A 16,057-nucleotide genomic window follows, 5' to 3' on the forward strand; every position below is an offset into this window, starting at 1 on the left:
AATGTCTCTGCTTTTTAATATGCTGTCCAGGTTGGTCATAACTTCCCTTCCAAGGAGTAAGTATCTTTTAATTTCATGGTTGCAGTCACCATATGCAGTGATTTTGGAGCCCCAAAAAATAAAGTCTCTCACTGTTTCCCCATCTATTTGCTGTAAAGTGATGAGACCAGATGCCATGATCTTAGTTTTCTGAATGTTGAGCTTTAAGCCAACTTTTTCACTCTCCTCGTTCACTTTCATCAAGAGGCCCTTTAGTTCTTCTTCCCTTTCTGCCGTATGGGTGGTGTCATCCGCATATCTGAGGTTATTGATATTTCTCCCAGCAATCTTGATTCCAGCTTGTGCTTCATCCAGCCCAGCATATAAATTCTAGTTTAGTTCTCTCTTTTTTTTATAGAGCACTTGTGAGCACATTTCATGGGGTTGTGGGCCAACCAACCAAACAAACAGAAAGACAGAAGGAAAGAAAATGAGAGACTAGAGCAAGGCAACCATCAGTGAGTGTTTATAAAAATCGTTATTTTTGTGTTGGTGTCATTGTTCAGTCACTCAGGCGTGTCCAGCTTTTTGCGACCCCCATGGACTGCAGAATGCCAGGCTTCCCTCCCATAGCCTGCTCCACTGAGTTGGTGAAGCCATCCAACCATCTCATCCTCTGTCGTCCCCTTCTTCTGCTTTCAATCTTTGCCAGCATTGGGTTCTTTTCTAATGAGTCAGATCATTACATCGTGTAGTTAGAGTCAAATCATTTACCTTTTAGAAAAATAAAGATACTACTGTCATGTCAACACCGATAATTTACAACATGCTAAACTGAAGCAAAATATTTTAGCTTGAAGGTTCTTTGATTTATGAATTTTTATAATTTTAACCCAACTCAAATGGCTCATTGTTTCTATTATTTCTAAGCTGAAACACCCCTATGCTTTACTAAAGGGTTATTCATAAATGTTTTTGGTTCTTTCCTGGGTGATGTTTTGAACTTAGAAACTGATGATGACATACGTTTTAAAAAGTCCCATATTGCTTATGTCTGAATCAGCAGTAGACATATACCTACACATATCTAATTTCCTCTGCAGTCTTGTTTGCTCATTCTATAGGTTTTCAGATTTCCCAGTGATTCGTCAGCTTGTTAGAACCATTTGTACACACTAGCTCAGCCTCATTGTGTTAAAGGTGTCATTTGAAACCACAAACCACTTCACCAGAAGGCCTGTTAAAATGAATTTTAACAATTAATCTGAGATAAGGACTTGTGTTGACAAGAAGCTTGCCAACAAATTTCCGTGTGATGACACGTCCTGATCACTGTATGAAACCACTCCTCTCTGAATGATAGCCTATAGGCAAGAAATTTGATGATTTTTCTAAGGAATTGATTTCTACTTTAAGCTGAGGAAATTTTATTTATTCCCCTGAGAAAATTACAAAATGTGCAACAGCATGTTCTCATTAACCTTTCTGTGTTTTATCCTTTGCACTGAAAAATGCAAATAAATGAAATGAAATAAGAAATTAATAACCTATTAAAGCTGTTTGATAGTAAGCATAATTTTTAAAGTTGAAAAATGGTGACATTGATTTTTATTGTTCATTAAAAATGTTTCTTTGTGGAGGAGAGAATGCTGTAATCACCCCAAGAAAAAGGCTCTGATCTTATTCTTTCCTTCATCTTCATAGTGACTAGTGATGTATCCTGCATTGTTGATGCCCAGTGTTCACTGATTTAATAACTCAAAAATTCTAGTTTAAGATGGTGCCATTTCTAGATATAAATGAAGATCTATAAATACAGTTAGCCTACTTTACTCTTTTCACCCACTTTCAAACATTAAATATCACTTGTTTTTAAACTTCTTGTTCAAGGACTTATTTTTTATTATCTAATGTGATTTTATAAAAATGTATTGGTAAAAACAAATGCTTTCTACTGAATTGATTTCCTGTAAACTTAATAGATGAATCAAATTTTTGGATGATTTTCACTTACTCTCAAAATAAAATGTACATGGAAGAGGCTTAGAATGAATTATTATTTTGCATTGCTGATTGAGCCTAATTCAAATCTTGAGCTCATAAAAAAAAAAAAAAATCTTGAGCTCATAAGAAATAATCTACTGTAGGGATCTATTTGGCTCTATTTTGGATAAAAGCATAATAAACTTCCCTCAAGTAGTTGGCTACATTTGATAGGTTTTTCTGGTTTTCTCTGAGGTACTGGCTAATATAGATTATAGCGCTTTATTTTAAGGATATCCCTTCCCTTCTCACCCTAATCTGTATTCATGCTCCTTCTGTTTGTCTTAGTGTGTTTCTGACTTAAGCTTCTCTCTGACTCTTGGTCACTTAAACTAACTTGCGCTTTCAACAATTTGATCAATCCGAAAAGCATGGCCCATATTGCTCTATCCATTTACATCTACAAGGAATCAAAGACGGCATTCTGATTTCATAGTATTAAATGTGTGAAGTTCTAAAAGGAATAATAGACTAGAGGCCCCTCCAGGACTGTTTTCTGGAGTCATTGGACCAAAGGTACTTCTATTGTTTTAAACTTGAAAATCAAGACACTTTGGAGTCCTAGCTTTCCTGAGCCCTCCCAGAGCTTTGGGAACCAAGCAGCTCTGGGAAAATATCTGAGAAAATATCTGAGAATGGAGAGAGTAGAGGTCATATTCCATGGCAGTTAAAAACATGACGTCTTCAACCGAATGGCCGGGATTCAAATGCCAAGTAGTAGCGTTTTATTAACCATATCACCTTAAATGTGTATTTGACTTCTCCGTGTCTCAGATTATTTGTTTGTAAAGTGAAAACAAGTACCTTCCAACAGTACCTACTTCATAAGGCTGTTAAGAGATAACACCTTTTAAGTCTAGCCTGCAGTAATCCCTCAGTATGCTAGCCATTATATTGTATTCCAATATACTGTATTCTAACACGTCCTTCTATTTGTGCCTGGACCTGTAGGGAATTTGTGCAAGGCTCCATGTTGGTTGAGAGGTCACACCAGTGCTTTTAAATTCCAACCACAGCACTCAATCCCGTGATGAGTCTCTAAGCCTGGTTCTGGTCCAATTCTGTGGCCGTCGGGTATACGTAATATTTACCTCTTAGGTGCTCTGGAAAAAAATGAAGTTTAAAACTGACCAGGTTATAAACATTCTAGAAACAAGACTAGGTTTCTCTTTATGGAAAGAAGTATACTGTCTTGATAGTCTTATCAGAAAAAGCAAAAGCAGTCACTCTCCTGAAAAGGGGAACAATTTTTTGCCAAGTGAAGTGAAAATTTTACTCCCTGTTTCTTCCCACAATAGCCATAAATATGCTGAGGCCGTTATTTTGCAAGATGGTTTTTGAGACCCTACTGAAAGGAGAGAAGCCCTCATATTATGTTTCCCTCAAATTCTACCACAAACCACACTTCTTGGGAGGAAAAAAAAAAAAAGTCGCCATGTAAGCATGTTTACCTTTAACTGACTAGGAAGTTGAAACTTGTCCATAATTGATGACTCACCACCATAAGCCTATAAAAGTAAAGGTACTTGTCTGGGAAAAGGCAGCTGCCTCCAGGCACGATCATCCAAGATGCACCCAAGGGTCCTGGCTGGCTTCCTCTTCTTCAGCTGGACGGCTTGTTGGTCCCTGCCCCTTCCCGGTGATGGAGATTCTGAAGACTTGTCTGAGGAAGACTTCCAGTTTGCAGAGGTAGAGTATTTTAACAATTCCAGTGATGTGATATGTCTCATAAATACCCTTCTCTTTAAAAGAGGGTCGTTTTGCTCTCTTTTTTTAGAACTACCTGAAATCGTACTACTATCCTCAGAATCCTGCTGGAATCCTGAAGAAAAGTGCAGCAAGCTCTGTGATTGACAGGCTTAGAGAAATGCAGTCATTTTTCGGCTTAGAGGTGACTGGCAGACTTGATGATAACACCTTAGATATCATGAAAAAACCAAGATGTGGGGTCCCTGATGTGGGTGAATACAATGTTTTTCCTCGAACTCTCAAGTGGTCCAAAATGAACTTAACCTACAGGTAAATCATAGACTCTTCTTTCTTTAATATTTGCTGCTTTTTGTAGTATCAAATGTCCAATTTTCAGCACAAGCTACAGATGACAGAACATGTGTGGTCCCATTGTTTCAAGTAGGCCTTAGATTTTAAACTGGAAGTTAAGTAGGTCTAGGAGTGACTTTGGGCTTCCTTGGTGGCTCAGATGGTAAAGGGTCCACCTGCAATGCAGAGGACCTGGGTTAGATCCCTGGGTTGGAAGATCCTCTCGAGGAGGGCATGGCAACCCACTCTAGTATTCCTGCCTGGAGAATCCCCATGGACAGAGGTGCCTGGAAGGCTACCGTCTTGAGGTTGCAAAGAGTCAGACACGACTTAGTGATTAAGCACAGAGCATACACAGAGAGACAGGAGTAACTTTAATACTGTTGATGAGAATATCTTATAATAGCTATTACATATTATTGTTGCATTCAGCCAGCATTATTTTTATTGCAAAACTAAATATGCTTCTTTCAGGTATAAAATCAAAATAGAAGAGTAGTTTCAAGAAAATTTGAAAATGTAATAGTCATATTTATTATAAGAGTGCTAAAAATGGAGAATTTCACTCTCTCATGAACTTTACAGAACTATTTCATTTGTTTAGACCATAGTGATACAAAACTTTTAGCATGGCAGCCATATAAGTTTTAGTAAACATCTAAATACTTTAAATTTAAGATGTCAAATATTTGGAGATACTCAAGTATCTAATCAAGTTCTTCATGGCGTTGTATGTCTTTATATGTATGTCTTTATATGACATCATAATTAATAAGTTATTTGAAACAATGGACCTCTAATAGAACTTTTAGAGAAGCCATTGCATGTTGAGTTGAAAAGCGGTACTCCAAGAAAATATATTCTAAAAGAGCTTTCACTTTTCAAAAATTTGATTCAAGCTTTTTCTGTTAAATAGAATTGTGAATTATACACCTGATCTGACTCATTCTGAAGTGGAAAAGGCCTTCAGAAAAGCCTTCAAGGTGTGGTCTGATGTGACACCTCTGAATTTTACCAGAATTCACAATGGCACTGCTGATATCATGATCTCTTTTGGAACGAAAGGTAATGATGCAGAATAATTTTTGAACATTTTTATATTCTACTATTGGCTCCATTATTTTATTCCTTCTTTCAGTTATTCATTAGTTCTTACAGAATCCAACAAAAATTCACCAAGCACCTGGGCTAGGCACTACTGGTATAATTAGATTCCTAAGTCTTGCTTTTGTGTGTAGAGCATGGTGACTTCTACCCATTTGATGGACCCTCTGGTCTGCTGGCTCATGCTTTCCCTCCTGGACCAAATTATGGAGGAGATGCTCATTTTGATGATGATGAAACCTGGACAAGTAGTTCCAAAGGTAATATTTCTTATAAAGCTATAATTCATGATTATCAGATCCCATTGAAAAGAAGTTAAGAAGCATACTGTAAATTATATTTGGTATTTGATTGTATTTTCCAAAAAAGTTTAATAAGTATAATAATCTTCTACTTAGTTTCTACAAATGGCATTTCTACAAGCCAATATGAAACATTAAAAATGAGCAAAATCTACTTAGTCTAGTGGCTTGAGGGAGACTAGCTAACTCTGAAATAGGATCAAAATGCTTTCTGTTAACCAAGGTGTTATTACTGTGGACTACTTCTGACTTATGAAGAAGTATGGTTTATTACAAATATAAATCTAAAAACTATTAGGGCTAAATATGTAGATCATAAATAAGTTGGATATGAGTTGAAATAGTTTTTTTCCTTTGTAGAAATATTAATGGCACAAATCCAGTCATATTTCTATTCTCTGTTATATGATTACTTCTTTAGACTTGTCTATTCCACTGATTTTTACAAATACCACTCTAGCAAATCAATATAGTTTCTTACTTCAGAAAGTCTGAGACAAACCAGATTAAAATGTATTTGCAAAAGCAAAATGAAACTGTTGAGAGAATTCAGTCAGTAGTTGAATCTTCAAGGCTCAAAAGAATTGAGAATGCTAATTTAGGCATAAAAGCCAAATTATTTCGACTAAGACTTAATTTTGGAGCTATATGGACTCTTAATTGTGATAATTAGAGGGCAGTCCTCAAAAACATCTGGTCTTTATTATTCATTTAAAAATAGGAATTATTTTTCCAAAAAGTAAACCTGGGCCTTGAGTAATCAATGTCTCAATGCCTATGCTGCCAATCTGTCTTTGGACGGAAAGGTGAGAGTTTGCATATTTAAAGTCTGAATATTTCACAGATAAGGATGGTTTTAGGAAAAAGGAGCAACACCTAGTATTGTTAAGACATAGCCACAGTAAGCCTCAGTTTTTGGTTCCTATGTAAATTCTGGGTTTGAAATGTTTAATTGAAATGAATAACCATCCTGCAGTCTGCACAATTCGCTAAGTTGGTCACATATTTTCTTCATGTACAGGCTATGATAGCAAAGGGTATTTAAGGTCAAACTGAAACCACTGGCTCCAGCTTTCATGTGTTTTTCTCTCTCAGCAGTTTATTTTTTTTCCAATTTAAAATACCAGAAGCATCAAAAATTTGTGGGAAGAATGACTGGAGGAAATAATGTAAGCACAGAGACAGTAGTCTTCGCCAGTAGAGGAAGGTTGGCCAATCGTGTCTAGAGTTTCTGCGTCTTTAAATTCTAGAGTATAGAGAGATACTGGAAAGGAGCATTTGGTAGGAATTTGTTCCCAAGTAGATTCTTGGAGACTGTATTTAGTGCATTCTCTATGCTTGGTCATCATACCTTTGATTGCTGGCTCCTATTTAGATGATTTTCTAGGCAGCACCCTAGATATGTATCACCCTATTTTTCCCCCATGCGTGTCCATTTAAGGTCATCACTCTCTTACTTTCCTCACTGACATGAGAAAGCAAGGGGCAAATCAGGATTACTAGTGTCTTCACAATAAAACCTTATTGATCGCTAATCAGTCTGTTGATGATCGGTGTAGGCAGCTGTAATCAAAGGGTTACCAAACTATTTACAATGATTAAATCAACGTTTTAAATCTTCCTTTAAGCAACTGAATACTAACTTTAAAAACTGAGTCAAATAGGCAAGGAGAAATGATGACATAATAACTAGAGGAAGAAAAGAGCATTTATTCTGTGCCTCGGTCACTGGAGGACTTTTTTTCTCAGTTCCTTTGTTTCCTTACAGGCTACAACTTGTTTCTTGTTGCTGCCCATGAGTTTGGCCATTCCTTAGGTCTGGACCACTCCAAGGACCCAGGAGCACTCATGTTTCCCATCTACACCTACACTGGCAAAAGCCACTTTATGCTTCCTGATGATGATGTCCAAGGGATTCAGTCTCTCTATGGTAACTACTGATAAATCAGCTTGACAGCAGAAGACATAACACATTTATTTTCTAAATTATTAATGAATTTACCATGAACAATATTACTGTCCTGGTTTTGTTAGTAACACATGGAGAAGCATGCTCATTTTTTCTTTAGATATCAATCTACCTGCTCAAGTAGAAAATATTCCATTCCCCAAAGTTTTTGTAGAATGTATCTCCTTGTATTTGTATTTTATACATTGCAAGGTACATTTGATATCCTGACAATACCTCTGACATAAGAAATGGCAATATTTTATTCTTCATTTGATGAATGAAGAAACTAAGGCTATAGAGTTTAAATGGTATATCTATAGTAACACAGCTGGGTGAAACACAGCTAGATAGGAACACAGATTTTGGGGTAGCTTTCACAAGGAGAAAGTGAGATTTCAACCAGCTTTTATAAATTGTGGGTATTCTTTCAACTTCTCCTGTTTATTTACCACAGTAGAAACCATTCAAATGGCCCGTGGTAGTTTTTAACCAATATCTACAGTGAACATTTGTAAGAATTTCTTCCTTTATTTTCCTTCCAAATTTTCAATAATATTTACAAAATAATTAAACCTCAACCCCAGCAAGCAAACATACCTACCATAAATAGAAGTACAGCCATAGTACACAGTCATCAGTGTAAACACTTCTAGAAGACAGAGCTCAGGAAACTGGGTCAGGCCAGCCCCAAGCTATTTTCCCTTCTGGATTGAAATCTACCACAGTAGCTCGTGAGGGCAGAGGCGAGAATTCTGCAGTTTTGACTATTTCTACTGTATCTTGGCTAAGGGACTTAATGACAGAACTAATAGGATATAGGTAGTGAAAAAGAAGTTTAGCATTATTTTATGTCCTGCAACCCTTTTGCACTCATGTGAGCTGGCTGGAAGGTTACCAGCAAGCTGCAAGTCATACATACCAGAGTGGCTGGGGCCTGGCCTTTCACTGAGATGCAGACGCACAGTGATAAACTCTAAAGCAAGGTGAGCTGATGCTGGCTGGTCAAGTAGGCTCGAGAAAGAGCCCAAAGGAGGGCTCCCACAGAGATGACGTGCTTCCAGAAATGGCTGTGAGAGCAATGTGTTTCTCAGGAGAAGTCTGAATAGGTTGTGCAAAGTATGGGGAAGTTTTCCCTAAAGTCTCTTGCTCCCCTAGCCCATTTCTGTCATCAACCTCAAGAAGGCTGAATTTGGAGCTGAGATGATTCTCAAGGGTCTTTAAAGTTGAAAACATAAGGGGAAGTCCCATAGGCAAGACGGTGGTAGCCCTGGAGGAAGGAGGTGGGATTACAGGTTCTTTGGCGCATTATGTAGGAGGTGGCAGGACCCACTGCCCTCCCTGGATGAAGCCCTTCCTGCTCTCCATTGGTAGGAGCAGGTCATCCTCAGTCACTTCCTTGACTCATTTCATCACTGCAGGTCCAGGAGATGAAGACCCCAACTCTAAACATCCGAAAACACCGGACAAATGTGACCCTTCCTTATCCCTTGATGCCATTACCAGTCTCCGTGGAGAAACACTGATCTTCAAAGACAGGTACTTTGGTATTATTTTATGAAACCTGCATGTAACAAATATTTCTAAAGTCATGTCTGAGATTACCAAAACATCTGGTCAGAATTCCAAAGGAGGTGAAGTTAGTAAAAATAACAGACCTTTGGACAGTTTATTTACATATATAAGATGAAATAAAATAACTGATGGATAAACATTTTACCTTTCAATGGATAATCTTGGCATTGTATAGCTTTCTTTTACATCTTTGGTTGTAGTTTTTCTTATAAAAATAACCAAATAAATATAGGAATACAATTTATTTATTTAACAAAATAATAATTGAAATCAATTACTATATTAGTAAGCTGTTATTCATAATTTCACATCAATTCCTTTTGGTATGGAAAAGCTTTGGTTCTGGTAACATATGAGCATGTTACAGCCTAAATCTACAGGTGATGAAAAATGAGATACTAATTTTTAATTTTGATACTGTTTTGATATCCTTATTTGTTCATTTACTGATTAATCCATTGTTTAATTATCTGTTAATTATCTGTATTATTCTCTCATCTGTGATCCAATAGCATTCCTTCCTCTTCTATTAGAGCTCCAATTTCATTTTGCTCCAGTATTTTCTCTTGTATCAGATTCCCCAGGCCATGAGATCTTCGGAGCATAATTTGTGTCAGTCATGTTTTCCTTGCAGAGCGCGACACAGTGCCTGGCATATTTGCTTGCCACTTGCAAGATATGCGAAACTGACAAAGAATGATCCCAGGACACAAAGGACCTGAAGCCTTCACAAAGGCTCTGGGAGACTTTTGGACTTCAGTATTTAGGCTGGAGTTAAGACAGAAACAGCTTGTTTAACTGGCATTTAAACGGAAGTGGAAATCTTGCCCCTTCACAGGTGGTAGGGAACGGTTACGTCTGGCTTACCCGTGTTGATGTGGAGACAAGTGGCTAGCAGGATAGAAATACTGCACTCAAAGAAATGATGCAAACTCTGTGTTTTACTTTCGTGTCAGATTCTTCTGGCGGCTGCATCCTCAGCAGGTTGAAGCAGAGCTGTTTTTAACAAAATCGTTTTGGCCAGAACTTCCCAACCGTATTGATGCCGCCTACGAGCACCCTTCCCGTGACCTTATCTTCATCTTTAGAGGTAAGATTTCTACCAGTGAAACTTCGCATATGCCTGGAGCAGTCAGCGATGAACTTTAGCTACCCGAGATTTAATAAAATGATCACTGTCAAAAATATATATCTAAATTAAGAATCAGGTATAACAAAATGGAAGCAGAAAGCACCTGAAACCTTTCTGAAACCAAGTATCCAACTGAAACCAAGTGTCCTCAATCTGATAAGTAAAAGTCTGCATTATTACTCAAATCCATTCTTTGTTTCTCTTATTTCCTCTTAAAAATTATTTGTTGAGAAAATGTTATAACAATGTACATTTTTAACAATTAAAAAAATTATCCATAATTCCTCCTTCTGAGAGGTCAATTTATTTTCTCACTTTATTATCTAGTCCCTAATTATATGTAAAACATATATTAAACATTTCCATTCATAGTATGTATGCATTTTAATATTTTACTTGTTCCCTTGACATAGGTTCCCAAATTGCTATTCCAGCTTCATGATCATAATTTGTATTAACTACATAGATCCTACTACTGCTGTTTCTATTGTGTGACTATTATAATTAATATTATAATGAAGTTACTTTTTAGAGAAGAAGATAACTTTTGTACCAGTATAAAACTTGAGTTTTCAATCTAATTTTCTGTTCCTACTGTGCGGCTTCTTTCTATAGAAATCTTAATGAATTTTTAACCCAGCTCCAAACTTAATATTCAGAGTTAATAGTCAAACTAATATTCCATTTGCTATGCTTACATTTAGGAAATTAGGATCTTAATTTTGAAGAACGCTCATACTTTTGTGTTTCTTAAACATGGTGACCACAAATATTGACTAATTTATTTATAAATGTGTAAAGTGATTTTCTCTTTGCTAAAGTAAAGGTCTACATATGTGAGTTTTAATAGATTCCCTTGAATAATAAAATGATTCTTTCACTTATTCTAGGCAGAAAATTTTGGGCACTTAGTGGTTATGATATTCTGGAAGATTATCCCAAAAAAATATCTGAACTGGGATTTCCAAAAGACGTTAAAAAAATCAGTGCAGCCCTTCACTTTGAGGATTCAGGGAAGACGCTCTTCTTCTCAGAAAACCAAGTCTGGAGGTATGGGAACCATGTTTACTCCCCATAGTGTGTCAGAGGGCGAAGTGAGCCTCAAGCATCTCCAGTTGCTTAAAATTATCATCTCATGCATTACTTTAAATGTCAAACCAGTCATTCATTTATGTTCCATGTCAGCTCCTGCAGGTAGCCCCTAAGACAGGCATTTGAAAGTCTCAAGCCTTATTGAAAAATACACGTGTAATTCTCAACCCTTCTGGGTCACGCTTTTCTTTCTTAATCATTTATTGTACTTAAGCCATGGCAAAACTCTCTCTCTTATTTTGACGCATTCGTTTCATCTTTCTCTTGGACTCTCTTTCTTGTCATCCTCTGCTAATTTCCATGCAAGTCCATCTTCTGGGGCCAGAGGGAACACAAGAATATGTACAGGATAAGACTGAGCGAGAGAGGGCCGAAGTTTCTAGTCTGTTGGTCCAGTGCAGAGGCTGGCCAGGAAGCTGCTAGGTCTATACTTTGCAAAGCCAGACCCTCGTGAAAACCAAGTAGAACTGGACTATCTGAAACATGCGTAGAGCTTAAGGCGGCATTGACATTGGCCATGTTTGTGAGCCCAAGTCAATTCAGGGATGATTATCTCATAGGTATCCAAAACTTGGAATTTTTTAAATGGTAGCTTTACTTCCTCTCTACACACACACATGTACACCCATGTATGCATGTGTACACACACACACTCTTGTATATATCGTCTTTACCTTTTGTCTTCTTATTTCTGATAATGACACTCACAACTTTAAATATGACTATTAAATATTACTATCTAGGTTCTACCTGGTCTAGTGTTTCTGTCCCTTTATCTTATATGAGGTCTGTGGTTTGGTCAAGATGAACTGCTTACCATATCTCAAATGCTTTGTGCTTTTATCTCTGCATAACCTTCCCTCACACAATTTTCTTTGCCAGAGGCCTTTCCCTACATTTATCCTCTTGACATTCTATCTGTTGTTTAAAGTTAATTTGAAATACCATTTTATGTACAGCCCTTCTTGATCACCTCATTCAAAGGCTATCTCCCTTCTCATGTATTTCCCATGACATCTCATGTGTATTCTATCATGATTTTTAGCCCCCATTGCCTAGTGTTACAATGTCATCTGTGTATATCTTAGCCTTCTTGATGGGCCAATGATTCTCAGCTTTTACCTATTGGAACGTACCTCAAGAATATAAAAAACTCTCATCAGTAACAGCAGGAAGAGTGCATCATGAAAGGTCTTTCTCCTAAGTTGATTTCAGAATGTGTTTGGTTGGCTAGAGTGTGACTTTGTGCTGGGGAAGAGGAGTGTGGAATATATAGTTATGGGAGGAGAAATCTATGCTTCCCACTCTCGCTTTATTACTACTATTTCCCTCTGTAACTTTCTTGTGCGGAAACTGAGCCTTAAATAGTTTTGTATCCATGACTGCCCTTAGCAAGTTGTCTTACACATAGTGAGAGACAATTGTTCAATCCAGAAACATATTTATTTGACTCTAAAAATTCTTTCCTAATAACATACTTTTATAACAGATGTACATATAAAATGGAAAGAGTTTATAACCATCTTTATAAATATGGTCTTTAGTCAAGTCAAAATACTCACCAGGTATCTACTATATAGTCAGTATTATAATTCTTAATTTTAAGAAACTACCAGATGTTTCAAATGGACTTAAAAATTGGAAACTTTGTCAATTTTGAAAGTTGCCATTATATCCACTGTATTATTTCTAAAGTAATTTACCCAAAACCCACTTAAGAGCTTCTTTTTCTTATTATATAGCTATGATGACACTAACCATGTGATGGATAAAGACTACCCCAGACTCATTGAAGAGGTCTTCCCAGGAATTGGTGATAAAGTAGATGCTGTCTACCAGAAAAATGGTAACTATTTCACTGATCTTAATGGAGAGCTTCTGTAGTCCTTCAGTTAGAACTTAGATTCACTAATAAAAACCTTGCATAATTAAGGGATTACTTACTGTGACTACTTAGTCAGCAGGCAAAAATTAGTATGCTTACAATAAACGAGAGCTTAACTTAATGACTGCTAGTTCTATGAATAAAAGATGCCAAATCTTAAACACGACTTTAAATTTAAAGATATTGAGGGCTTCCCTGGTGGCTCAGATGGTAAAGGATCCGCCTGCAATGTGGGAGACCTGGGTTCAATCCCTGGGTTGGGAAGATCCCCTGGAGGAGGGCATGGCAACCCACTCCAGTATTTGTGCCTGGAGAATCCCAATGGACCAAAGTGCCTGGCTGGCTACAGTCCATGGTGTTGCAAAGAGTCGGACACTACTGAGCGACTAAGCATAGCACACAAGATGCAAAAAGTATTGCCATAATTAAAATCAGGGATGAATGGGGAGTATTTTATATGTGAAGACAAATAACATCACAAATATAAAATGTTTCTTGCTTTAATTATGGAAAAGGATATTATCTCTAACTTGCAACAAATAACCAATATCAATAACTCAAGCATTTGAGGGCATTCCCTGGAGGCCTGGACTGTGCTTTCACTGCTTGGCATGGCCAAAAAAATTTCAAACCTCAAAACTGGAACCCATGCCATGACAGCAATTAATTTGAGGTGACATTTTAGGAGCGCTAGAAACCTTTATACATTTCCCCCTCTTTAAATAGAAGCAATACATTAAAGCGTTAGTGCTGTCTATAATGTAGGCATTGAAATGTTTAAAAAAGTGAATCGAACAGATTGAGCTTTTAATGTTAGCTAGAGTAAAACTTTATGTTCAACCTCTGAAATCTCTTCGGTCTTTTTCTTATAGGTTATATTTATTTTTTCAATGGACCCATACAGTTTGAATACAGCATCTGGAGTAACCGTATTGTTCGAGTCATGCCAACAAATTCCTTATTGTGGTGTTAAAAGTGGTTTTAAAATATTGTTATTTAAATCCTGGAAAGCATTTGAGATAATACTTTCAGACATTTGGGGGGTGAGTTATGGGAGAAGAAAAGATAGCAGGGGAAAGCTTAGTTCTGTGAACGAGCCTCAGTAAGTTATCTTTGACAATTTAGTATCTGTAATTATGCGTGGCTGGAACCACATTGTATTTTAAAATCATGAAATTCATTATCTTGATGAATCACCTAATTTTTGTGTGCTATGTAGAAGTAGTAGTTGACAACATTCCCATCAAAAATGAGATATATGGTGTGTCAAAGAGAGTTACTTAACATATTATTTATAAGAAAACTTTGCAAAGACTTAAAAGCAAACACATTTATCTAATTAATGATTTATCTTTACTAAATGTTATAAAATAGTATGAAAATCAAATTTGGGGGTAGCATATGACATCCGTACACAAAAATAAACCAAAGGGAAATATCTGCAGTAAATACATTTTAGACAACTTTCCAAAGAAGTATTTGGATTTTGCACTAAAAATATTTGGATCTACATGCCCCTGTTTATACAGACAGTAAGGAAACATCACAGTCACTAATGATAGGAGACAGAGACCAATGGTGAGGACAGAAGATGTGGCCTTCGGATTCTGCTTAATTTTCACTTTTGACAGTGACTCAAAGACTACTCTCAAAGAAGACAGTTATTCCTTTTCATATTTGTAGAAGACAAAGTATTAAATATTTCAGGTATTAAAATATTTCCGGTCTTTCAAAAACATCAAAGTAAACTACAATTGTTAAGAAAATGATCTAAGGCCGTAGGATCACTTTTTCATAAATCACTTGATTATTTAAAACTAAATTTTTATCTAAAATTGTTTTAATTGTCCAGTTTACCTTGGATATATAAGCTGTTTTTGAAAGAAATACTCTAAAATGCATCTTATAAATTGGAAATGTGTATGTTAAAAATCAAAATTATGTAAAATTATCTAAAATAAAACTTGGTCCTCTTGAAGAATACAATTATTCCTTTTTTCTCCTTTTTTCCTCCTTTAATCCTTCATAACTTTTGACAGTGCCTTTCACTTGGTACTTGTTGAATATATAAGTGACCTTGACAGGAAGAACCATTGTATTGAGAGATCATGTTCATAAAAATTCAGGCAAAGAAAAGAAAGTGTTCTGTATATGCAGCATGTATTAGGAAGTGTTGATGTTGTTTATAATAAAAAGATATTTTCAACAGACATTGGTATATGGTATGTTTTTGTCTTTTGGTATAATTTTATATATATGATTTCTTATAATTTTTTTTCAAAGAATGTCTATTTAAATTATTCCTTTTTCTAAACATATGTTTCTTGGTGAATGTAGCTCATTATTGGTTTCTTTGGTTTGTTTGTTTGTTTCTTTGGTTTGTATAAAAACCCTAAATTCAAATTTAGTGTTACTTGTACCAGATTTTGCTAGCTCAATTTCTGGTCGAGTTTGGCCGGCCTGGCGCTGATGAGCCCCTCTTCTGAGCCAGCTGCCCTAGACTGAGCCCACGGGTCCCTCAGTCTCTTTGCCGAGAGCTCTCCTTGGTCATGAGGAGGAGAGAGCAATAGGTCTAAGTAAGGAAGGCCGGGTCCTGATGCTGCCTCTGGGCATCACTTCAGGCGGCTCCTTTGAGCTGTTTGGGCTTTACTTTCCTGCTGTCTGAAGTGAGAGGCTTAGCCGCTCTGGGGAAACGTGGGGAAACAGGGAACTCTAGTAAGGAGGACGGACAGAATCCAGGAAGCTCAGTGCACTGAGCTTAAACACTGGTCTTCTCTGTTTTCTTGAGCAGTGTTCTTTACCAAACATTTAATAAGCACCTGTCCAATGTCGGGCACCTAAGATGCTGAGATAAATCAGAAAAACTTGGTCTCGATCTCTGAAGAGTTTCTATCCTACTATGGAAACAATGCAATTAGAATTGAGTAGATTAAGTGCCTTTTCAAGGGAGCAGTGGT

The 16,057-nt window shown here is 36.7% G+C and overlaps 1 protein-coding gene across 1 annotated transcript; it reads left to right on the forward strand.

Annotated features, from left to right (window-relative positions):
* Positions 1-3,550: 3,550 nt before the first annotated feature.
* Positions 3,551-15,310, forward strand: MMP13 (matrix metallopeptidase 13). Its single transcript, XM_043893458.1, has 10 exons — positions 3,551-3,711; positions 3,800-4,041; positions 4,979-5,127; positions 5,301-5,426; positions 7,237-7,398; positions 8,838-8,955; positions 9,948-10,081; positions 11,014-11,173; positions 12,958-13,061; positions 13,973-15,310. Exons 1-10 carry the CDS (start codon positions 3,592-3,594, stop codon positions 14,071-14,073), a joined length of 1,416 nt encoding a protein of 471 aa, XP_043749393.1. The 5' UTR covers positions 3,551-3,591; the 3' UTR covers positions 14,074-15,310.
* Positions 15,311-16,057: the final 747 nt, after the last annotated feature.

Source organism: Cervus elaphus, chromosome 1, assembly GCF_910594005.1.
Source record: "Cervus elaphus chromosome 1, mCerEla1.1, whole genome shotgun sequence".
Taxonomy (NCBI): domain Eukaryota; kingdom Metazoa; phylum Chordata; class Mammalia; order Artiodactyla; family Cervidae; genus Cervus; species Cervus elaphus.